At 42.6% G+C, this 26,013-nt stretch overlaps 1 protein-coding gene across 2 annotated transcripts in view; it reads left to right on the top strand.

The window, feature by feature from the left end:
- Positions 1-26,013, top strand: part of zswim5 (zinc finger, SWIM-type containing 5) — a 244,384-nt gene that overhangs the window by 197,573 nt on the left and 20,798 nt on the right. For both annotated transcript variants that reach the window (XM_072273637.1, XM_072273636.1), the window contains 4 exons: positions 2,877-3,056; positions 20,705-20,881; positions 20,989-21,135; positions 24,470-24,607. In XM_072273637.1, the coding sequence (XP_072129738.1) occupies positions 2,877-3,056; positions 20,705-20,881; positions 20,989-21,135; positions 24,470-24,607 (642 nt within the window). The remainder of the gene's footprint in view (positions 1-2,876; positions 3,057-20,704; positions 20,882-20,988; positions 21,136-24,469; positions 24,608-26,013) is intronic.

The raw sequence follows: 26,013 nt of genomic DNA, 5'->3' as shown, positions 1-26,013 counted from the left end.
GGGGATAGTAACGGAGACAAGCTCCCACTATCTGTTATATGCTCCCAAAGGCGTGCACCTCAAATAGCCTCTGACAACCAACTCTGGCTCCTGGCCTTCACATGAGGCTTAGTTACTAAGCCCGGTTGAACCATTTCTACTGATAGACGAAGGGACAAATGCGAGTTATTGGTCCCTTAAAACCAGTCACTTCTGGCAGACGGGGCTCATTAGCCATGGTGGGCAGCTCACCTAGGAGAAGGAAGACTCTGATCTCAAACCTCTGCTGCCTTGGAGATATACTCACTCATGGGAAAGGCTTCAGGAATAAACTCCGAGGCAAAAATCTGAAGCTGGAGTCCCTAAGGCAGTCCTACATTGAGTTCAATGCTGACTGACAACTTCTGCGACACTTCTGGTATCAAACTGTCTCTGCCGTTCCTTTGGCTTCATCAGATGCACGGAGGGGGGAGCTTGCTCTCCATTTCATACTGCCCAGGCTTGAGTATCTAGACAGCTAGGATGCAATATCCATGTTCAACTCTGACCAACAGAGGCCCTCACATTTGTAATTAATTTAGATCACTGTACAGAATTGCTTTCACTTTGACACGAAAGAGTCTTTTTCAGTTAATCAGTGTCAAAAAAATAATAAATTATCTTCCAGAAATAGTAGGGGACACAGGGTCCAGTGAGATGGAGGAACTGAGCGAAATACATGTTAGTAGGGAAGTGGTGTTAGGTAAATTGAAGGGATTGAAGGCAGATAAATCCCCAGGGCCAGATGGTCTGCATCCCAGGGTGCTTAAGGAAGTAGCCCAAGAAATAGTGGATGTATTAGTGATAATTTTTCAAAACTTGTTAGATTCTGGACTAGTTACTGAGGATTGGAGGGTGGCTAATGTAACTCCACTTTTTAAAAAAGGAGAGAGAGAGAAACCGGGGAATTATAGACCGGTTAGCCTAACGTCGGTGGTGGGGAAACTGCTGGAGTCAGTTATCAAAGATGTGATAACAGCACATTTGGAAAGCGGTGAAATGATCGGACAAAGTCAGCATGGATTTGTGAAAGGAAAATCATGTCTGACGAATCTCACAGAATTTTTTGAGGATGTAACTAGTAGAGTGGATAGGGGAGAACCAGTGGATGTGGTATATTTGGATTTTCAGAAGGCTTTTGACAAGGTCCCACACAGGAGATTAGTGTGCAAACTTAAAGCACACGGTATTGGGGGTAAGGTATTGGTGTGGGTGGAGAGTTGGTTAGCAGACAGGAAGCAAAGAGTGGGAATAAACGGGACCTTTTCAGAATGGCAGGCAGTGACTAGTGGGGTACCGCAAGGCTCAGTGCTGGGACCCCAGTTCTTTACAATATATATTAATGACTTGGATGAGGGAATTAAATGCAGCATCTCCAAGTTTGCGGATGACACGAAGCTGGGTGGCAGTGTTAGCTGTGAGGAGGATGCTAAGAGGATGCAGGGTGACTTGGATAGGTTAGGTTAGTGGGCAAATTCATGGCAGATGCAATTTAATGTGGATAAATGTGAAGTTATCCACTTTAGTGGCAAAAATAGGAAAACAGATTATTATCTGAATGGTGGCTGATTAGGAAAAGGGGAGGTGCAACGAGACCTGAGTGTCATTATACACCAGTCATTGAAAGTGGGCATGCAGGTACAGCAGGCGGTGAAAAAGGCGAATGGTATGCTGGCATTTATAGCGAGAGGATTTGAGTACAGGAGCAGGGAGGTACTAGTGCAGTTGTACAAGGCCTTGGTGAGACCACACCTGGAGTATTGTGTGCAGTTTTGGTCCCCTAATCTGAGGAAAGACATCCTTGCCATACAGGGAGTACAAAGAAGGTTCACCAGATTGATTCCTGGGATGGCAGGACTTTCATATGAAGAAAGACTGGATGAACTGGGCTTGTACTCGTTGGAATTTAGAAGATTGAGGGGGGATCTGATTGAAACGTATAAGATCCTAAAGGGATTGGACAGGCTAGATGCAGGAAGATTGTTCCCGATGTTGGGGAAGTCCGGAATGAGGGGTCACAGTTTGAGGATAGAGGGGAAGCCTTTTAGGACCGAGATTAGGAAAAACTTCTTCACACAGAGAGTGGTGAATCTGTGGAATTCTCTGCCACAGGAAACAGTTGAGGCCAGTTCATTGGCTATATTTAAGAGGGAGTTAGATATGGCCCTTGTGGCTACGGGGGTCAGGGGGTATGGAGGGAAGGCTGGGGCGGGGTTCTGAGTTGGATGATCAGCCATGATCATAATAAATGGCGATGCAGGCTCGAAGGGCCGAATGGCCTACTCCTGCACCTATTTTCTATGTTTTTCTATGTAAAAAAAGGCAATTTAAATCCGCTGTGACACAATGTTGTAAAACAATAAAATTTGAAAACTTCCAGGGGTACTTTTTATAGGCACTATATAGCTGTTTGATTAATGCTGGGGACTTGGTGGGACTTGGTTTCCATGTTGTATCTCCCTCTGACACAATGATTATTAAAACATTAATGGTTGAAACTTAACGGCCTTTTCTTCAAAGGAAAATAAAATTTGTTTTCCAGGTGAAAGTCTGTAAAACAAAATGTTGCAACATAGCCATTGATTAGCCCCAAAAGGTACAATATTGAACAGGTATGAGTTATGGAAAAAAAACCTTTTAAGAGTGCAGAAAATTTTAAAGAGTTCTGTTGTGTGAGAAAGTGAACATTGTAGTGCACATTTCAGTTCTAATATTTGATATTACATGCTACTTTTTCTTCTCTGTGCTGATTGGACTCATTCCACAATTTGTCTAATTCCTAGGTTACAGTCTACGTAATTTGACACAGAAATGATAGAAATACCTCATCACTGGGGAGTTGTCTCCTTCCATTTCAGGTGCACTGTGGGTATGCATTGTATTGAATCCTCACTGCAAACCAGATGAGAAAATCTCCTGGCTCCGACAACTGAAGAAGTGGAGTGACATGGATGTCTGTCCTCTTGAAGATGGAAACTATGGCAACGAGTTACCCAACATCACCAATGCCCTTCCCCAGAGCTCCAATCAGAATCCAGGTAAGTGCTATAATATAAAGGAACCTACAGATGTTAGGAAAAGGTTTGTTTGAACTTTTCGAAGCGATGAATTTATTTCTCAGGAGAATGTCAGTTCACATTAAATATGACAGTGGATGCCTGGAAGCAACTATAGGACTATTAGTGGAAGAGGACCTAGCTAACATGAGATGGAAAACTGCAACTTTGTTCTTAACTCTGGATTAAAATTTAAATATCTGTTCCACACATCGCTGTTTAGAGTTCTTCCTTGACTTTGCCTTGCTTTGGTTTCTAAGACATGTTTATTTGATGGGTTTATTTATTTCAGAGATCTTTTAGTGAGCAGGCACCTGGGGCTTATGCTAAGCAAGGAATGTATGATAGTTAGATTTGGAATTCTTGTTATCATATTGGGTATTCAGTTTGGATTTTAATGCAGAAATTAGGTATCAACACATACACTGTTGGGAATAGCTCAAGAAGTTACTCCCAATTTTAACAGCCTTGTAACCTTATTCACATTTTATGTCTTACCAATAGAAAAATGTAACTCATTACTATTTCAGAAAATTGGTTACCTCAGTCAGAGGAAATGAGATGTTATATAAAAAGAATCCCGGTAACATCTCTGATTTATGTTGCACGTCCTTTAAAATATCTCTACACTGAAATAATGGCTAGGGGGAGATGGTGGAAAATTCACAGAAAAATTAATTTACTGTTGAAGTAGTATTTGTGCACTGTCTGTTATGTTTTCATAAAATCCTCAAGGTGAAAAATTTGAATACGTTTTCACTAACAAATATAATCAATAAAGCTCAAGGGGAAAGTCTGAGTGACCTTTAGAATTTTTTAACAGCTACGATGAATTTTGATCATTATCATCTTTCGATTAGCCTGTTATTTTTGTTTTTTCCTTACTTAATCTATTTTCAGTTAGACAGTATTTGTATTGGAAGAAATATTGAGATCATGAGAGAAGAATCCCAATTTTCTTCAATAAAAATGAAGAGGGAATTGTCATCTGCGTGTATACTAAATATTTTATGATAAATATATGCAAACTGCATATTTTAAAGTTGAGTGAAGTGAACTGTCCCTTGTTTTGTCATTGTAAGTTATTGCTAGTGAAAATTTAAGTGACAGTTCAGTGGAAAATATGTAAACTGAACATCTTAACAGTAAATGAGCACATAAAGAGCTCAGCTGCTGACAAGTGGTGGAAAAAGAGATGAGATCCAAAAGAATTTCAACAGTGATTAAGAACATAGTTGAATTACATAGAATTTTACAGCACAGAATCAAAGCAATCAGTTCAATGCTTCTGTCCTGATCTGATCCTAACATTCAAATGTTAATACTACCAGACTCAGGGTAGCTGAGTAATCAGATGGTAGAACCACTCATGCTGATGCTGAGAATGTGGACTTGCCAGGAAGAGATGCAATGATTATAAGTAGTATAAAGTCACAAGACTATAAAGCATCAGTGGAGTTGACTAATCAGAGAAGATGTTGACTGCTTTGTAGTCTACGTCTTTAATCTAAATTATCATGAGGCTATGATTAAATAAATAAGTTAATTTTCAAATAGATTATTCTGTAATTGGTTATATGGTATATGTAATGTGGTAACATGGACGTGCTGGCGCATGGCTAAGTGGTTAAGGCATCGGTCCAGTGATCTGAAGGTCGCTAGTTCGAGACTTGGCTGAGGCAGTGTGTTGTGTCCTTGAGCAAGGCACTTAACCACACATTGCTCTGCGACGACACCAGTGCCAAACTGTATTGGCCCTAGTGCCCTTCCCTTGGACAATATAAGTGGCGTGGAGAGGGGAGACTTGCAGCATGGGCAACTGCTGGTCTTCCATACAATCTTGCCCAGGCCTGCATCCTAGAAACCCCCCAAGGCACAAATCCATGGTCTTACGAGACTAACGAATGCCTATATTAAAAAAAATGGACTGAATTAACTTACACATCTTTTACTTCAAATAGTTTATTAATCTATGGAACTGGTTGCCATGGAGAGCAGTGGAGGCCAAGTCGTTGGCTGTATTTAAGGCAGAGATTGATAGGTTCTTGATTGATAAAAGGGTTACAGGTTACAGGGAGAATGGGGTTTAGTTTAAAAAAAAATCAGGCATGATTGTATAGCAGAGCAGACTCGGTCAGCAGAATAGCCTAATTCTGTTTCTATATTTTATGGTTTTATTCCAGAGGTATGAAACTATCTCATTTTACTCTTGGGATGTTACCCCAAAAATGAGAGATCAAAGTTTAATGAGTGCATTTAAAATAACTTCTTGTTAGATGAAGCATAATGCAAAGGTATTCTTAAGCCCTAAAATTTAATCACAGCAGATTTATCAATATGTAAATCAATGACCGTTAGATGAATCAATAATCTTGAAATATAGAAGAAGGTGGGAACAGAATCCATCAGCAAGATCAACCCAATATAGGAGATGCGAGACGTGGGAAGGATATTGCTGGCAGTGTTAAATTATACACAAGGCATAGCTACACAGGGGTGAGGTCATCCAAGGACTGCTTGAATCTCATTGATATTTCTGCTGTGAGCATCAGGAAATTTTCACCTAACTAATTTACATCTGGCAGGAAATAGACTTTGTCAGGGAAAATTGTTCCAAGAAGTTGTAGCAAGTTCTTTGCACTGTGTTTTTCAAGGGTCCATGTGAAAATACCATCTTGTGTATTATTACTAAAATAGATTCTTGTGCAGGTTGATATTTCCACTGGTTTGAACCAAGTTATTCTTTCCATGAACTTAAATGTTTCCATATTGTAACCATAGATTTCTATCTTTATTGAGGTACATTGCGGAATAGACCCTTCTGGCCCTTTGAACTGTACCTAACAATCCCCCAATATTAATCCTAGCCCAATCACGGGACAGTTTACAATGACCAATTAGCCTATCAACTGGTACATCTTTGGACTGTGGGGCCCGGAGGAAACCCATGCAGTCACGGGGAGAACGTACTAACTCCTGACAGGCAGCAGCGGGAAATGAATCCCGGGTCACCGGTACTGTAAAACCTTGTGCTAACCACTATGCTACCTATCTCTGGATAGGTTCCAGTAAGGTGAATTTTGTTTATCCTGCCCAAATTTAATTCTAATTTGCATTTTAATTCTAATTCCAATTCCATTGCATTGGAGCGTAGAGTCTTGGAAATTGGCATATCAGAAGTTCAATCATGCCTGTGCCACCAAAACAAAAAGACGCACACAGAATGCTGGAGGGGAAAAAAATCAGGCAAGAAGTCAATGTTAAAAGGTTAACACATACAGAATGCTAGAGGAACTCAGCATCTATGGAGAGGCATAAAGGGCCGTAGTTTGGGCCGAGAGCCTTCATCAGGTGTCGAAGGAAGGGGGAAGAAGCCAGAATAAGAAGCTGGGGCGAGGGGAAGGAATACAAACTGGAAGGTTATAGGTGAATCCAGGTGAGGGGCAGGTAGGGGTGTTGGGGAGAGAGGATGAGGTAAGAAGCTGGGAGGTGATAGGTGGAAAAAGTAAAGGGCTGAAGACGAAGGAATCTGATAGGACAGGAGAGTGAAAAAAGCTAAATATTGAGGCTAATCCTACTCTCTAGCTCTTTATCCAGACCAGTTTCAGCTTTCAGCTCTCAAATGATCAACGTGTTTTCCAAACATGTTAGCAATTTCTGCCTCCACCATCACTTCATCCCAGCTATCCTTGGAAAGCTTCAGCTTCATGGAAGATACTTTTAAATACATTTGACTGCAGAGCTGCTCCCTCACAGCCCCAGTGTTTGGGGTTAACCCTGCCGTGTGGGTGGAATTTGCACATCCTCCCTGCGACCATGTGTCATTTCCAGGCGTTCCAGCTTCTCCTCATATCCTGACCAAGTGGGTTTGTAGTTTACTGGCCAGTGTAAGATGCCCCTGTTTGGCAAATGACTGAGCGTTACTGGAATGAGAGGAATATTGGTTACAGGAGAAGTTAGTGGGATTGTGATGTAAAACAGAATCGAGTTGATGAACAATCGGAGCTCCTAAACATGAAAACATGATCTGCTGTTGAAATACTGTCCACACTGTCCTCCTCCTTTAGGAGGGTGTCTTTCAAGATGATGCTTACTGCTTATTTTATATCTCAAAAACAGTAAGTTATTTTGCTGCAATTGTAGAACCCTGGCTGTACATGCTGTACATGAAGAGTAGTGGGGCCTGCTGTTGATCTTTTTGGAACAACTTTCTGTTGACCATCTTCACCTCAGCACACAGATATACTCACCAATTTGTTAATATTATTCATTCCAGCAACTTCTTCGTCAAGTTAAAGACTAATTAACGTAAAATACTTTATGACTATTTTCTTCAGTTTTTTTGGAGGAGGTGTGTTTCTTTCTTGGACCAGGCCAATTTATTCTCCATCTGTTGGATGTGCAGGAGGTTGCATCAGGTGTCCTTCCGTGTGGTAAACACCTCTAAAACAGAATACTTCAGATAGTTAGTGATTAAAAAAGATAACAGATTAGCTTTATTTGTCACGCGTGCATCGAAACATATAGTGAAATGCACCGTTTGCTTCAACAATCAACAAAGTCTGAGATGTGCTGGAGGCACTAACAGAACATGCTCACAACCTGCTAACGGTAGCTCATATGTCTTTGGAATATGGGTGGAAACCAGAACACCTGGAGGAAACCCACAGGGTGAATGTACAAACTCCTTATAGGCAGCAGTGAGAATTGAACCCTGAACTTCTGATCACTGGTACCACCAATACAGATGTACTGGGATGGGAGGGTGAGAGGCTGCAGCGGCGGGGTGAATTCAAGTTGTAGGCGAAATGTGTTAAATTCTCTTACTTGAAAGATATTAATGAGCTGGTTAGATTTGTAGGACAGTCAAATAATTTCTGTGATAATTTTATCTATTATCCTTATATTAACAGATCTATTTAATTAATAATTTACACTCTGCATGGGATTTGAACTCTCAATCTTTAATACATCAGGACTACAGTCACTGCACTAGCAGATTGATGATATAAAGAGCTAATTTAGGGTGTGTTTTAAGTAGATTTATTAAAGATGTTATCTATTTTGGAAAAAGCTGTCATGTTCACCAGTTTCAATTTCTAGCTGACACAAGGGACTGGCATTATATGTTGCTTTCAGTTTGGTATTTATATACATAAATATTGGTTTATCACAGCATGGGAAATGCAGTGTACAATAAAAATTATTGAACTTGAATGTTCTTTTGAATTAATTACACAAAACCAAGGAATTATACTGATCGTTTAATGAATATTGTATGCGCTAACGTAGACTGCAGGTGGTATTCCATCATAGTTACGGATGCTTCTAAGATGCACCATGAATTTCTTTTAAGAGTTCATGCTGTGAAAGTGTGAATTCTAATTTTGGGATTTTTAGAACATCATAAATGAACTACAGAATTGTACTTTTCAAAGAGGTTCTGTTTGAAAGAGGCATAGTACACTCAGTAAAGATTAAAACTCTTGCAGGAATTCCATTTGATAACCATTTGATACTAATATATGGCGATGAAATCATATTTTCAGCAAATCAAAAAAAGTAAGATATCTGATTAATCTATCTGATGTTCTGGCATCCATTTGTTTCTAAAAGATATTGCAGAAAATATCCAGTAAACAAAGGCCTGTTAGATTAATCCATCTGTTCTCAAATTATCTGTCAGTCAGTACGTGCTAATCTGTCAAAACTGGTCTCCGATTAAATATGCAGGGTAATCTTTTTTGGATGGATTTCAGCACCAAACGTTAACATGAGAATACATAACTTATCTCATGTTGATAATCTAGTTTATCCATACCCTTATACCATCTCTTGTTTAGCTTTGTCTCAACACATCTAACAACTGATATGCCAGTTATACTGTTGTCTGACTTTGACCTTAAGTTCTCCTTAGAACAGTTATTCTCACTCAGTCTGCTCTCTCTGGTTTCAACTCTGCTCCATGAATGCTTGAATGAATGTGGCAGACAGCTGGTTTGATGCTTCATCACCAGATCCATAGACAAAGCGCATTGGCCACATAAACCAGTGTGATGCACCACACACGGACCCTTGAGTGGCTTTCATTCAGTGGATTAAAGAAAGAAAAAAAAACAACAGAAACAGCTGGCTGGATGGTCTCACTCTTGAGGCTTCCTTATTGCTGAAGATTGTTGTTAAAAAGCGGAAAGCGGCCAGTGAGTGAGTGGGTCAGTGAAGGAGTGGAGCTTTGAGGCTTTGACTCGAGAGGCTTCGATGAGAAGAGGCGGAGGACAAGCTTGCTCGCAGTTAGTCTTTACAATGTCTCCTGAGACGGTGATGTGCCTCTCATGTGAGATGTGGCAGTCTTGGGGGAACGCCCCTCTCCCGCAGAGTCACATCTGTCAGAAGTGCATACGGCTGGGCGAGCTGGAAGACCATGTAAGGAATCTGGAGCACACCTGGATGACCTTCGACTCATAAGGGAGAATGAGGCAGTCATAGATGAGAGCTACAGGGAGGTAGTCACACCTAGGCTGTTGGAAGCAGGTTGTTGGGTGACAGTCAGAGGGGGAAAGTGAAGGTAAGCAGACAGGTAGTGCAGAGCACCCCTGTAGCCATTCCCCTGAATAATAAGTTTACCGTTCTGGATACTGTTGGCGGGAACGACCAACCAGGTGTGAGCCACGGTGGCAGGGCCTCCGGCACTGAGTCTGAGCCGGTGGTGCAGAAGGGTGGGACGGAGAAGAGGAGAGCTGTCATCATTGGAGACTCTATAGTCAGGGGAGCAGACAGGAGATTTTGTGGACGTGAGAAGGACACCCGCATGGTTTGTTGCCTCCCAGGTGCCAGGGTCCGGGATGTCTCTGACCGGGTGCACAACATCCTGGTACGAGAGGGAAAGCAACCAGAAGTCGTGATACATGTAGGGACCAGTGACATAGGCAGGAAGAGGGATGAGGTCCTGAAGTGTGAGTTTCGGAAACTAGGCAGAAGGCTGAAGAACAGGACCTCAAGGGTGGCGTTCTAGGGATTGCTGCCAGTGCTACGTGACAGAGATGGTAAAAATTGGAGGAGATGGCAGTTGAATGCGCGGCTGAGGAGTTGGTGCAGGGAGCAGGGTTTTAGATTTTTGGATCATTGGGATCTCTTCTGGGGAAGGTGGGACCTGTACAGATTGGATGGGTTGCACCTGAACTCGAGAGGGAGCAATATCCTTGCAGGTAGGTTTGCTAGCATGGTTTGGGAGGGTTTAAACTAATTTGCAAGGGGGATGGGACCCAGAGTGATAGAGCAGTGAAAGAAGTGCATGGAGTAAAGCCAGATCTAACATATAGAGAGGCTTTGAGAAAAGAGAAGCAGAATAAACGGTCTAAAGACAGTAAGGTAGAAGGGCTGAAATGTGTGTACCTCAATGCAAGAAGCATCAGGAACAAAGGTGATGAACTGAGAGCTTGGATACATACATGGAATTATGATGCAGTGGCCATTACAGAGACTTGGCTGGCACCAGGGCAGGAATGGATTCTCAATATTCCTGGATTTCAGTGCTTTAAAAGGGATAGAGAGGGCGGAAAAAGGGGAGGAAGGGTGGCATTACTGGTCAGGAATACTATTGCAGCTACAGAAAGGCTGGGTAATGTAGCAGGATCCTCTTTTGAGTCAGTATGGGTGGAAGTCAGGAACAGGAAGGGAGCAGTTACTCTACTGGGGGTATTCTGTAGGCCCCCTGGTAGCAGCAGAGATACAGAGGAGCAGATTGGGAGGCAGATTTTGGAAAGGTGCAAAAATAACAGGGTTGTTATCATGGGTGACTTTAACTTCCCTAATATTGATTGGCACATGATTAGTTCCAAGGGTTTAGATGGGGCAGAGTTTGTTAAGTGTGTCCAGGACAGATTCCTGTCATGGTATGTGGACAGGCCGACTAGGGGGAATGCCATACTAGATCTAGTACTAGGTAATGAACCGGGTCAGGTCACAGATCTCTCAGTGGGTGAGCATCTGGGGAACAATGACCACTGCTCCCTGGCCTTTAGCATTATCATGGAAAAGGATAGAATCAGAGAGGACAGGAAAATGTTTAATTGGGGAAGGGCAAATTATGAGGCTATAAGGCTAGAACTTGCAGGTGTGAATTGGGATGATGTTTTTGCAGGGAAATGTACTATGGACATGTGGTCAATGTTTAGAGATCTCTTGCAGGATGTTAGGGATAAGTGTGTCCCGGTGAGGAAAATAAAGAATGGTAGGGTGAAGGAACCATGGGTGACAAGTGAGGTGGAAAATCTAGTCAGGTGGAAGAAGGCAGCATACATGAGGTTTGGAACGAGGGATCAGATGGGTCTATTGAGGAATATAGAGAAGCAAGAAAGGAGCTTAAGAAGGGGCTGAGAAGAGCAAGAAGGGGGCATGAGAAAGCCTTGGCAAGTAGGGTAAAGGAAAACCTCAAGGCATTCTTCAACTATGTGAAGAAAAAAAGGATGACAGGAGTGAAGGTAGGACTGATTAGAGATCGAGGTGGGAAGATATGCCTGGAGGCTGTGGAAGTGAGCGAGGTCCTCAATGAATACTTCTCTTCGGTATTCACCAATGAGAGGGAACTTGATGATGGTGAGGACAGTATGAGTGAGGTTGATGTTCTGGAGCATGCTGATAGTAAGGGAGTGGAGGTGTTGGAGTTGTTAAAATACATTAGGACAGATAAGTCCCCGGGGCCTGACGGAATATTCCCCAGGCTGCTCCACGAGGCGAGGGAAGAGATTGCTGAGCCTCTGGCTAGGATCTTTATGTCCTCGTTGTCCACAGGAATGGTACCGGAGGATTGGAGGGAGGCGAATGTTGTCCCCTTGTTCAAAAAAGGTAGTAGGGATAGTCCGGGTAATCATAGACCGGTGAGCCTTACGTCTGTGGTGGGAAAGCTGTTGGAAAAGATTCTTAGAGACCGGATCTCTGGGCATTTAGAGAATCATGATCTGATCAGGGACGGTCGGCATGGCTTTGTGAAGGGCAGATCGTGTCTAACAAGCCTGATAGAGTTCTTTGAGGAGGTGACCAGGCATATAGATGAGGGTAGCGCAGTGGATGTGATCTATATGGATTTTAGTAAGGCATTTGACAAGCTTCCACACAGCAGGCTTATTCAGAAAGTCAGAAGGCAAGGGATCCAGGGAAGTTTCTCCAGGTGGATTCAGAATTGGCTTGCCTGCAGAAGGCAGAGGGCCGTGGTGGAGGGAGTACATTCAGATTGGAGGATTGTGACTAGTGGTGTCCGACAAGGATCTGTTCTGGGACCTCTACTTTTCGTGATTTTTATTAACGACCTGGATGTGAGGGTAGAAGGGTGGGTTGGCAAGTTTGCAGACGACACAAAGGTTGGTGTTGTAGATAGCGTAGAGGATTGTTGAAGATTGCAGAGAGACATTGATAGGATGCAGAATTGGGCTGAGAAGTGACAGATGGAGTTCAACCCGGAGAAGTGTGAGGTGGTACACTTTGGAAGGACAAACTCCAAGGCAGAGTACGAAGTAAATGGCAGGATAATTGGTTGTGTGGAGGAGCAGAGGGATCTGGGGGTACATGTCCACAGATCACTGAAAGTTGCCTCACAGGTGGATAGGGTAGTTAAGAAAGCTTATGTGGTGTTAGCTTTCATAAGTCGAGGGATAGAGTTTAAGAGTCACGATGTGATGATGCAGCTCTATAAAACCCTGGTTAGGCCACACTTGGAGTACTGTGTCCAATTCTGGTCACCTCACTATAGGAAGGATGTGGAAGCATTGGAAAGGGTACAGAGGAGATTTACCAGGACGCTGCCCGGTTTAGAGAGTTTGCATTATGATCAGAGATTAAGGGAGCTAGGGCTTTGCTCTTTGGAGAGAAGGAGGATGAGAGGAGACATGATAGAGGTGTTCAAGATAAGAAGAGGAATAGATAGAGTGGATAGCCAGCGCCTCTTCCCCCAGGGCACCACTGCTCAATACAAGAGGACGTGGCTTTAAGGTAAGGGGTGGGAAGTTCAAGGGGGATATTAGAGGAAGGTTTTTTACTCAGAGAGTGGTTGGTGCGTGGAATGCACTGCCTGAGTCAGTGGTGGAGGCAGATACACTAGTGAAGTTTAAGAGACTACTAGACAGGTACATGAAGGAATTTAAGGTGGGGGCTTATATGGGAGGCAGGGTTTGAGGGTCAGCACAACATTGTGGGCCGAAGGGCCTGTACTGTGCTGTACTATGCTATGTTCTATGTTCTAATACCTGTCACCCATTTCCACCACCTTTGCATCTAACTTAGGGTCACGAACCAGCCTGTTGTTTTCCTCTTTCCCCTGATAAATGGGTCCAAAATCATTGGCAAGTGCAGAAATCTTTTGAGGCTTAATTGGCAAGATGTATGGATAATGTTTCCCTCGGCTGGGGTGTGTCCAGAACACAGATCGGAATACAGTCTCCAAAAAGGAGGCCAAACAGTGAGGACACAGAGGAGATTTCTTTTCACCCCACCAAATGGGGTGCAGTGAATTTTTGGAATTATATACCCAGAATGGCAGTGAAAGTTCAATCGCTGAACATATTCGAGAAAGACATTTGATGTCTTTCCTGTGGTCTGAGAACACTTGCTTCCATAACTCTATTCACAGTCAACTGCTGACAAAACAATTTCTCATCATGGCCTTCTTGTTTACTAATATTGTGAATAGTTTTCTCCTCTGCATTGTCTCCCTGTCCTATAAATTAACCACTACCACCCAAATAGGAAAACTCTGATTTTAAACCTCCACTACCTTGCAGCCATACCCACCCATGGAAAAGGCTTCAGGAGTAAATCACGAGGAAGAAATCCGGAGCCGGGGTCCCTAAGAGAGTTTAATGTTGTTTACAGGTTCACTCTGGTAATCTCTGCGACAACACTGGTGCCAAACTGTATCAGCGCTTGCCCTTCCCTTGGACTACATCAGTGATGTGGAGAGGGGGAACCCGCTGCATGGGCAACAGCCAGTTTTTCAAATCTTGCGCCCTGGAGAGGACACAATCCACCAGAGGCACAAACCTATGATCCCCTGGGATCGACAGCCGCCTATTACTACCCAACTGATACTTCACCCCGACATCCATGAAGCCTACAGCTACATCTCCACCTCTCTTCCCTTTAGAAGTCCTTGAAGATGGTACAGCCAAGTTCCTCACCATATTTTGTGGAAAACTCAAACTTTGAATCTTTGCAGGCTGCAAGGAGCCAACTCTGCCTCAAAACCTCCCTTTAAAAAAAGAAAAGGATTAGCTTTATTTCTCACACGTACATTGAAACATCGAAAGTGAAATGCATCCTTTGCGTCAAATTAAATCAGCAAGGATTGTGCTGGGCAACGTACAAATATTGCCGTGCTTCCAGCCCGCAACACACTAACCCTAACCGTATGTCTTTGGAGTGTGGGATACAGGACACCCAGAGGAAACCCACGTGGTCACAGGGAGAATGTGCAAACTCCTTTCAGTCAGCTGTGGGAATCAAATCCCGATCGGTGATCACTGCCACCATAAAGCTATTGCGCTAATCGCTACACTGCCGTGCCGTACTTGACTGGTCTGCAGTCTTTAAATTGTTGGAGTGCTGGATGAACTGAAATTCCCTTCAGGTGAGAAATGAGTAGATTGATACATTGTTCTCAGTAACTGCCATGAGCTCCATTCCCTTGGCGCATCCCTGTCCTTGGCAGCTAACTGAAATTGAACCAGAGTGTTCACAGCCTTAGTCCTGGAAGATTTTAAAACCACAGGTCTGTGCCATTGCAAACACAGTCTGCTTCTGCTCTGAATTATTTCCCGATGAGTTGTAATCTATTCTAGCCCCCAAATCCCTGGCAATTTAATCCCCTTAAATCTAGGTTCTTTATCATTCCTAAATTAAATTGTTTTACCATTGATGACTATATTTTTAACTATCAGCTCTCCTCAATCAAAGAGAGTACTAGAAATTCTCAGCAGCTTGCGCTGCATGGGAAGAGAAACAGATTTGATGTTTCTGATTGAAGACCTGAACTAGGAAGGAGAGAAAGGAAGCTGAGTAAACTGCAAGAAAGGTCAGGGAGGGGGGTGGGGGGGGGTGGGGGGGGTTGTTGGGGAACAGAGTATTGTTTTCTTTTTTCTCTCTAGCAATGGAGAACACCTACCAGGCATGTCTTCCTGCTCTACATTTCACAACTCCTGCATTCTTTGTCTCTCTGCTTTTGCGTGTGCTCTCACTCACTATCCACTCCCATTAACTCATTTTCTGGTGAAGCCCAGCGACTACTTATTGGCAGCAAACGAAACAAAGTATACAACTAAATACTTCATTATTTATATTTTTCTGGTAAAATTTATGGTAAGCGATCCCTGCGAACAGTGGAGAGGCAAGGCTAAGTCGAGGGTCAAAGCACTCAGGTGTGAAGTGAGCTGGAGGCAAAACGTGGCAGCAGGGTCCGGGCCCAGACCATAACAATGCAGTAGGACCCAGGTCCCAGAGCAAGAAATGACCTGATGTTTGGATGATTCAAATGCTGGGCCAGATGCATTGAAAGGGAGAGTGATGGGAACAAAGGCAAGGATCAGGCCAGTTCTGTTTGCTGCTCAGCCCTTTGCTAATCTAAGGCTGTGGCCTGCTTTGGCCACTCTCAGCTTCACGCCTGTGGGCTCCGCGACATTTACTCGGCTCTGCGCTGAGCTGAGGCTGTGGCTGTGGCCTGCTCTGGGATTTGTGTACGTGGACTCACTTTAATTCTGAATATTATTTGCTTGCTTTTATGGTTTGCATGAATTTTTTTCTCCTTCTCTCTGCGCATTGAGTGTTTGACTGTCTTTCTTTGAAATTTTTTTTGGCGTTTCTTTGTTTCGTGACTGCCTGTAAAGAGACGAGTCTCAGGGTTGTATAACGTGCACATACTTTGATAATAAATGTACTTCGAAGTTTTGAATTTTGTTTTACAGCTTTTACCCCATTCACCCCTGTTTTACGCCATTAGAGATAACTTGCCACACTGCATTCTCTTTTCCCTTCTTCCCAAGTCTCAGGAAGGGTCTTCAACCTGAAACGTTAACTGTTTCTCTTCCCACAGGTGCGCCTCAACCTGCTGAGCATTTACAGTATTTTGTCTGTTTTATTTTGCATTTCATTTTCAACTACTTTGGGTTTTCTGCCTTCCTCAATATTTGTCCTCATAGCTCCCTCCATCTCTTTTCTGTCCACTAGAATAGTATTATTATCTGGCTTTTTGACTTGGTGAGAAGTTTTGTTTGATTTAGTTCCTGTGAGATACATTTTACTAAACTTGTTATGTGATTGGCACTATATAAATACATTGCCAATATTGGTGTTGCTAGCCAAAAAGTTTTAATCTCACTACTTTTGACAACACTCACCACTGCAAATGCAGATATTAAACCAATGGGAAAAATGGTACAGCTAACTATGTATAGAATTAATTTGTTAAATTCCAGTGCAGAGGTACAAAGATGACTAAGGCTGTAGAATAAATTAATTATCCATCTGTTTCTGTGATTACTTTGTAACTTGAAGGAGAAGATAACTATTTGGAGTATTATCACGAATATAGCTTGCTTATAAGTTCCAACTAATTAAAAGTTGTACTTCCTGGTAAGGGCATTCTTTTCCTTGATTGCAAAACCCACCTTAGAAGTGACACAATTTCACTTGAGTACAGTACAGCAGCCATCTGTGGATGCCAGAAGAACAGAGTTAAAATTGTAGTTTAATAATCTCTTATCAGTCTAGGATTAGCATCCATAATGTGTACAAGGGTGAAATGGAAATCTGAGATAAGGTACCATTCTTTGGAATGGATGAATCAGAAATATGAATATGTGGAGTTGGCCCTTCCTCCTCTCCGCCCACTAAAGAATTATGGAAAGTTTGATCAACAAGATGCATGTTCCATTCTAATTGGGAGAGAAATTTCTTTCTGCTTTAGAACATAGAACATAGAACAGTACAGGCCCTTCAACCAACAATGTTGTGCCGACCCTTAAACCCTGCCTCCCATATACACCCCCACCTTAAATTCCTCCATGTACCTACTAGCCAAGTTAAAATCTGCCGCAGCAAATTTTGTATCGTTAATCTTTTGTGTGTATAAATAGACAAAAATCATTACATAGCGTACAATGCTGAAATGATTTTTCCTTTCATGTTTCCATTCCAGAAATTACCATTCCTCTTAAAGAACATTTGTTAACTCCCCTCTCAGCTTGCCAACTGAGTTGAAATTTTGAAATACAGATTCTGTATCCACAAGAACAATATTATAATATGCTAAACTAATTTTAAACAGGAATAGATATTCATTCAGTCAGAAGTAGTGGAGTCCCATTTCTCACTGATAAAATTTGTTGCTTAAAACTTATAAGTTTTGGAAATGGTTATGGAAAAAAATAACTATTTGAGGGAATGGAGTAAATACCTACCAGCTAAAATGCTTCCCTGTAGAGTAAACTTAGTTTTCAGTCTCCTTGAAATTCACTATCATACAACCTGCATGGATCTAACTTGTTGCATCCAGTTCCACAATTTCCCACAACCGTATTGCAGTGCTTTCAGTTTATGATGCTTTTTACTTAACAACATTTACCATTGACTCGTTTGGCTCACAAGCTTCTGTGCTCACGTTAATATGATTGATGTTTGTATTTGTGATATGCATTCCTGTCTTTAATTACCATAAAGCATGGCTGTTTTCTAAATATGGTAAATACTTGTCTGCTGTTCCAAACTTATCTCGTGCATACCTTTAACGTACAATGTGAGCTGCTATTGTTTAGGGTTTAGGATTGGATGTCCATGTGTTGAGCTGATAATCAATCATTCTAGTGCTCTTGAAGTGAGCAGAAGTCAGATGCTGGACTTTTATTCTCCATTTACTTTGTAGTGAAAAAAGGAAATAGCGAGAAACCATGGAGCAATATGTGCCCTTATTGTCAATTGTAGAGCAGAAGTTGGTCTGGTTTGTGACAAGTAGCCTTCCTGATTATTTGACTGGGCAGTTTGGAAGAGAGGCATCTGTCTGTGTGTATCTCCTTCTCCTTCTCTCTGATCTAATATTTCATATAGACATGGATAATTTTACAAAAGTTTTGAGAGATTTTTCATTTCCTACATCAATTTTTCTTGTGGCCTATCTGAATAAAATTGCCAAGTCCATAAGACCATAAGACAAAGGAGCAGAAGTCGGCCATTCGGCCCATTGAGTCTGCTCCGCCGTTTCATCTTGAGCTGATCCATTCTCCCATTTAGTCCCACTCCCCCCGCCTTCTCACCATAACCTTTGATGCCCTGGCTACTCAGATACCTATCAACCTCTGCCTTAAATACACCCAATGACTTGGCCTCCACTGCTGCCCGTGGCAACAAATTCCATAGATTCACCACCCTCTGACTAAAAAAGTTCCTTCACACCTCTGTTCTGAATGGGCGCCCTTCAATCCTGAAGTCATGCCCTCTCGTACTAGACTCCCCCATCATGGGAAACAACTTTGCCACATCCACTCTGTCCATGCCTTTCAACATTTGAAATGTTTCTCTGATGTTAGGATGTTATTCACCTGTGTGTGCCAAAAAAAAAGGATAAGAATAGTTAATCTTGGTTCACGTTAAACCCTATAGCTGGAGAGAGAAAATAAAGGGTTTCCAGACAATGAGTTGAACACAGATTTGAATCAGATCCCAATGATGAAAGAACACAGGGCTAATCAATAATGACATCCAGTCCCCTTGACTCTACAGCAATTTTGTTTTCCGTTTTTACTTAAATCATGCATGGGATCAGCTGATGAATACTCAGGTGGCCAGTCTCTCTGTGTGAGTTTAAATAGTGAGCGCTGGCAGATTGCATAACTGTGAAGGAATGATAGATGAACCAGTTCTCTACTTGCCAAACAGAGCATTAGCTTTGGCTGGAGAGAAAACAGAAGTAGCAACAATAACTGTTTATCCTCAGCCACCACCCTCATGTCCTAACACAGGACTAACATTTCAGCTCAGTCTTCATGAGTTCAGGTCATTGACCTAACAATAACTTAGCTTCTCCCTTCTCAGTTTGTTTTCCTTTGACTTAACTTTGCTGAGACCAGAATCTCAACCACATACAAAGAGAGGAGCAAAGATTTGAAATTAATGACGGGACCTAACTTTTTTTTCCTCACTTGCTGACTGGCAGTACAAACAGGTCAGGAAACCGGCTGGAAGGTGGAGAGGAAGGCCTCCAGTACCATGCTCCAGCTCAGAGCACAGCAGACAGTAGGAGAGCATAAATACAAGATGCTGGAAATCTAGAGCACTGCACACAGCGTGCTGGAGGAGCTCAGCAGATCAGGCAGCATCTATGCATAGGAATAAACAGTCGAAGTTTCAGTCCGAGACCCTTCATCAGAAAGCTTTGAAGTGGAGAGCAGAATGGACAGGTGGGGGAAGAGCACATGCTGGAAGAGGGACCAAGGAAAGATGGATGAGTGGGATTTGGAGAGATTGAGGGAGTGAAGAGCTATGGTTGTCCGTATGGTGTACGTAAAAATTAATAGATGAGGGTTCTGCAGAAATTGTGGAATTTCATTTGCTGTGCTGTATTGAGCATGATTTGATTAGGGGCATCTGATCACAAAGACGGGGCTATGATTGTGCTTGGGGTGTATGTAATTGTTGGGGTTCACTGGTTAGCATAGCTAGAATTACATTCATGAGAATAGTGAGTTTAGATGGAGGGAGAACATCTAATGGATACTGACTGAGTAGGAAAATGGTCAGGGGAGAACTTCTGTTCTTCCTAGCCTTAAGCAATGTTAGGCACTTGCTGGTTCCCACTGCCTGTCAGCTGCCAGCTTTTCTATACCCAGCAAAGCTGACTACTGTACAGCGCTTAAATGCAAAACAGAGCTGCTGGTAGTTAAAATCAGAAATGGGAATGCTGGCACGAGGAAATCTGCAGATGCTGGAAATTCAAGCAACGCACATCAAAGTTGCTGGTGAACGCAGCAGGCCAGGCAGCATCTCTAGGAAGAGGTACGGTCGACGTTTCGGGCCGAGACCCTTCGTCAGGACTAACTGAAAGAAGAGATAGGATAAGAAGAGCTGGGGTAAGATTTGTCATTTTTGAGTTTTGAACAGTGAGTCCCCATTCCCAAGGTGCTCAGAAACAAGCATTTTAATCTTAATTTCAGATGGACATGTATATTGTTTAATAAATGATGAATATTTAGGGAGATGGCAGTCTGTGTTGTGTTCATGTGGAAATACCTGAAGCAAAATTACCTGAAATATAAAACAGTTTCAGAGGTTTTGTGTGAACATCGGTCTCTATCTGAGGCTAAACTTGCTCAACGCTCTATGAAACCTCCTTCTGCTTTATTGTTCTGTGAAACTAGGAAAGCCAATGAATGACTGGTTTGCCATTGTTGTCATGGTGGGCTAACATTTTAGCTGTTTTACAAACCCTTGTAGTTACATGCAGGAGATAATATTGAGTGAAGTGAGGGACTTGGGACAAGTTTGAGATTCCGCCAACCAGCAATGTACAAATTACTGTACAGCTGGTCCTGTTGTTTCAGACTATACTTCTCAGAAACTACTCTTAGTAACTTTCTTTTCCCTCTTTCTCTTGTCAGATTCTTTAGCTAGACCAAGAAGGACAGTTTTCACACGTGCAATGGAGGCTTGTGATCTGCACTGGCAGGATAGTCACCTTCAGCGTATCATTAGCAGCGATTTTTATGCATCACCCTCTTACCAGAGAGAGGGTGAGAGCCTCCTTTTCAACTCTCATGGACAACCTCTGTGGTTAGGTAAAACTTAAAACTTACTTTTATAAGTGTTTCCGTACTCCAGTCAAAAACAAAATGGTTCGATTCTAATCTGTCATTACTTCCTTAAATTATTTTACTACTCGTAGAACATGTTCCCACTGCCTGTGCTAGGGTCGATGCCCTTCGTTCACATGGTTATCCCAAAGAAGCTCTGCGATTAGCTGTTGCAATCATCAACACACTCCGTCTACAACAGCAACGGCAGTTGGAGATCTATAAGCATCAGAAAAAAGGTGAGTTCTGTAAGTGATGTAGTCACACAGTTGTTTTCAAACATAATTAACATAGAAGTGGGCCAAAGTGCAGATGGAACAACGTTGGAAATAAATGCAAGTTAAATTAGCAAGGTGCTAATCATACAGCATCCATGGAGAAAATAGGCCAGTTTAAGATTTACAGTCATTTCAATGATGTGTTGCTTTTAACATTTTAGATGCTCTGTGTTCTCCATCAATGCATATTGACCTGAGAGTCGGCAGAATTTTCTGTTTTGGTTACTGCCTAATGTTGGTATTCAGGGTTGAGTTTGGGGGAAGTCCGTAATTGGAAGTTACCAGTGTTCAAAGTTCAAAGTAAATTTATTATCGAAGTACATACATCTCACCATATACAACCCTGAGATTCATTTTCTTGTGGGCATTTGCAGTAAATACAAAGAAACACAAAAGAATCAATGAAAAACTACACACAACAAAGACGGACAAACAACCAGTGTGCAAGAGACAACAAGCCATGCAAATAAAAAAGAGAAAAATAATTCAACAAACACGTAAACAAACGAACAATTGATATTGAGAACACAAGTTGTAGAGTTATTGAAAGTGAGTCAATTGGTTGTGGAATAAGTTCAGTGTTGGGTGATTGAAGTTATCTTTTCTAGTTCAAGGGCCGAGTGGTTCAGGGGAAATAACTGTTGCTGAACCTGGTGGTGTGGGACCTGAGGCTCCTGTACCTCCTTCCTGATGGCAGCAGCAAGAAGAGAGCATGACCCGGATGGTGGGGGTCCTTGATGATGGACGCTGGTTTCCTGCAACAGCACTCCTTGTACATGTGCTTAATGGTGGGGAAGGCCTCACCCGTGATGAACTGGCTGTGTCCAGAACTTTTTGTAGGCTTTTCTGTTCAAGGGCATTGGTGTTTTTATACCAGGTTATGATGAAACTAAGCAGGCTACTCTCCACCATGCAGCCATAGAAGTTTTGCAAAGTTTTAGATGACATGCCGAATCTTCGCAAACTTCTAAGAAAGTAGAGGTGCTGCCGTGTCTTCTTGGTAATAGCACATATATACTGGCCCCAGGACAAATCCTCTGAAATAATAACACTGAGGAATTTAAAGTTGCCAGCCCTCTCCAGCTGTAATCCTCTGATGAGAACTGGCTCATGGACCTCTGGATTCCTCCTCTTGTAGCCAATGATCAGCTCTTCAGTCTTGCTGGCGGTGATGGGAGGTTGTTGATGAGGCACCATTCAGCCAGATTTTCAACCTCTGTCCTGTATGCTGTTTCGGCGAAGAACAGTGGGGTCATCAACAAACTTAAACTTAAAGTTAAATTTATATGAACGCTATTGAGACTTTTAAAAGTACCTTTCTTGTTTTTTTAAAGGGATTGTTGAGATTGGTTTAATCACATAGTAAAGAAACCCTGCAACATTTAAATGTTCACAAATATCTCAATATTCGCTACTATTTAATATGTATTTTGTATACAACTATTATTTCTATCTTTATAAATAATAATGGAAGGATCCTGTTTGGCCCATCAAATCTATACTACCTCTCAGAGGACTGTTTCCCAATTCTCTGCAGCTTCCCTGTAAACCATTCTCTCTCAGTTGCCTGTTGACTGTGATTCTCCTGCTACCCACGGGTGTTGGAGACAATTCATGGCATCCAGTTAGCCGACCATCCTACGTGCCTTTGGGACGCAGGATGAAACTGGAGCATCAGAGAACCCCATACATTCACAGGGAGAACAGGCAAACAGCACCAGAGGCCAGAATTGAACCTGCAGTGTTGTTGGAGTTGTGCCCAAGCAACTCCGGCTGCTGCATCACCATGGTGACAGTAACCTGTCACTGACTGTGACCACCTGAGGTGTTTGCTGCCTGTGAAGATGAGGCAGCAGTAAACACCATCCCTCCTCACCGAAGTGGAATGCATTTCAAAATTCTCACTGATTTTCTTTAGCCACTTTTTCGTTCTAACGCTGTTAGTCCTCCTGCTATCCTATGCAAGCCAGCTTCACAGCACAGCAATCATCAGCACAAGAAATTTTACAGATGCTGGAAATCCATTGTAAATGTTGGAGGAACTTAGCAGGTCAGGCAGTATCAATGGAGAGGAATAAACAGTCAACGTTTTGGGCCAAACTCTTCACCAGTGCGCCTGTGCTTGCAGACAGTGGAGAACAAGTTCTTCTCTCGTCTCTTGCTTCAGGATTACAATGGAGTAACAGCTGTGCATTTGAATCGCCTCACATAATATCAAGAAATGGCTGAGAAAACTCAGCAGTAAAGGCCCAGCTGTAGTATTAGAGACCCGTGCTCCAGAAACTGCTGTGTCTCTGGCCAAACTGTTGCAGTGTGGCTACAGTGCTGGTACTTACCCAACCATGTGGAAAATTGCCCAGGTATTTTCTGTTCACGCAAAAAAAAATGCAGGGCAATCCCTTCTGGCCAATTACTGCCCAGTCGGTCCACTGTCAATCCTCAGCAAAGTGATTCAAGGAGTCATGGATAGTTTCAGATTCAGTTTTTTAATCACATGTACCTCAATGCATACTGTTGAATATGCTGGTTGCGTTGACAACCAGCACATCCAAGAATGTGTGGGGGCAGCCCACAAGTGTACACACTCGGAATAGCATCAGAGTAGCATGTCAACAATGTCCTACAGGGCAACAAACAGTACTGTCAAGCCACTGTTGTTTTCCAGCAACGGCTCACAGTTGCTCAGTTTGAGTTTTGCCTGTACCCTTCAGTTCCTGGCCTTAGCCTAGCCTTCATGCATGCAGGGACCAAATATAAATTCCAGAGGTGCAATGAGACTTGACTGCCCTAGATAACAAGGTAGCATTTGACATCATAATGACCTTATAAAATCAGTGAGCAGGTATCAAAAGACAAACACTTCATAGCCTGTTTAATGGACATAGTTGTGGCTGTTGGTGATCAATCATCCCAGCCCCAGGACATCAGTGCAGCAGTTCCCTGACTCAATGTCCTAGGTACAACCATTGTCAGCTGCTCATTCAATGACATGCTTTCTATTACAAGGTCCATAATTGCATAGTGTTCAATGCTATTTGCATTTTCCTTCGTAAGTGAAGCAACCAGTTCCTGCACGAAGCAAAATAGCAATCACCTCTCTATAATTGAAAGGAGTGATGTGGGTTATTTGAATCTTTATCATGGAAAGACCCTACATCTACCAATGGTATGTTTAAAATATTCAGGTAGGCCTGACAGAGTTCTACCCTGGTGAATTTTCTTTCTGGTCAGGTGCTATGATAATCATAATGGTTCAGAATGTCTTATTCATTGATATTGAATTGTCTATTTTCAGAATTATTACACAGAGGAGTAACTACAATTACAAATTTGGAAGGGTGGGTGGGACATCCTTTGGACCCGATTGGGTGTCTCTTCATCACATTGACTGAAGCTTGCCGACTGGAGGATGAAAGTTGTATAGACACAGCAGGTAAGTAAGGGGGAGGGGGTCCTCTCGTTTCTTCAGCCTGTTTGCTCCAGTTGGTTTGTCACCAACTTCCACATATAACCACTGGAGGGAGCACTTATGCAAAAGCTTTGCTTTTGTAGACAGATGGTTGACGAACACAAGTTCTGTAATTCTGATATTGGATGCCTTGCTGTTTTGAATCCCGTTTGCTTTTGATTAGAATCAAATATTAAGATGGTCCCAAATATATCCACAGTCAGTGTGCATTCTGCCATCCAGAAATCCAATTCATGGCAGTTGGGAATTTCAATTTAGTTAATTAAAATGTTTTAATTATTGAAGCAACCCCATCAAAACATGTTTTTGGTTGTAGTGCACTACTAACATGTGGGGAAGCAGATTGTTGTGGAAAGTGTGATATTCAATTCTGTTGTTCAGTTCTATTTGCACTTCATTGGAAAATGCAGCAGCCCATATCTGCCTGCAGTAAGATCTAGGCAATTTGCAGACGTGGGATATTACATAGCAGATAAGATTTATGCTTTGGTAATGACACTGCCAATAAGGGAGCGTCTAATCACATACCTTTAGTATTTACCCGCATCCCTATCACTCAGTATCGTTAAAAACCTGATCAGCAACGTCAATACCACAGCTAAAAGAACAGCTCAGAGGCTGGGGTTTCTACGCTGAGTAGCTCACTGTCTGAGTCCCAAAGGCCTTTTCACCATCTGCAGGGTACAAATAAGGAGCCTGACGGAACACTCCCTAACCAGGGGAGATGGCGGCAATTCTAGAAGAGCTGCTGTCCCTCAATCCTGACCTTCGTTACTCTCCGAGTAGAGAATGCACATTCTCCCTCTGACAAAGTGCTTTGGTTTCCTCTCAACATCCCAAAGCTGTGCAATTGAGTGGTGAGTTTTCTGCTGCAAATAAGAGGTAGAATGGTTCAGGTCAGGGAGATGGATGTGGAGAAAATAAAGCGGAATTTGTCTGGGATCAAGAGAATGCAGGTGCTGGAATATGGAGCAAATAACAAGCTGCTAGAGGAATAGTGTAAATGGGCTTTGATGGCTAGTGTGATCTGTAGGCCTTGTTTTATGCTGCTTGGCTCCAAGAGTTCAACATGTCTCTTAAATGGTACGCCATCTGCAATCAGTTTTGCTCCTTCCGTAACCAGCACATACCATGATTGTAATTCCTACCCTGCAGAATGGAGGTCATTCTGTCAGCATCTCCTAAACTGGTGATCTCTATTGCTAAGGAGACTGGATGGATGGAAATACTGCCAGCGTACGGTCCCCTCCAAGTTACGAACCTGAGTAAGAAGTTCACTGCTGCTCCTTTATCATCACTGGGTTAAACTAATGAAACACAGCACCCGTAATGAGAAGACTGCAGTGATTCAAGCTGGTCATAAAGTGCCG

The sequence above is a fragment of the Mobula birostris genome, chromosome 12 (genome assembly GCF_030028105.1).
Source record: "Mobula birostris isolate sMobBir1 chromosome 12, sMobBir1.hap1, whole genome shotgun sequence".
Classification (NCBI taxonomy): Eukaryota; Metazoa; Chordata; class Chondrichthyes; order Myliobatiformes; family Myliobatidae; genus Mobula; species Mobula birostris.
Note: the sequence above shows the minus strand (reverse complement) of the source record. Positions and strands in the feature narration are given on the sequence as shown.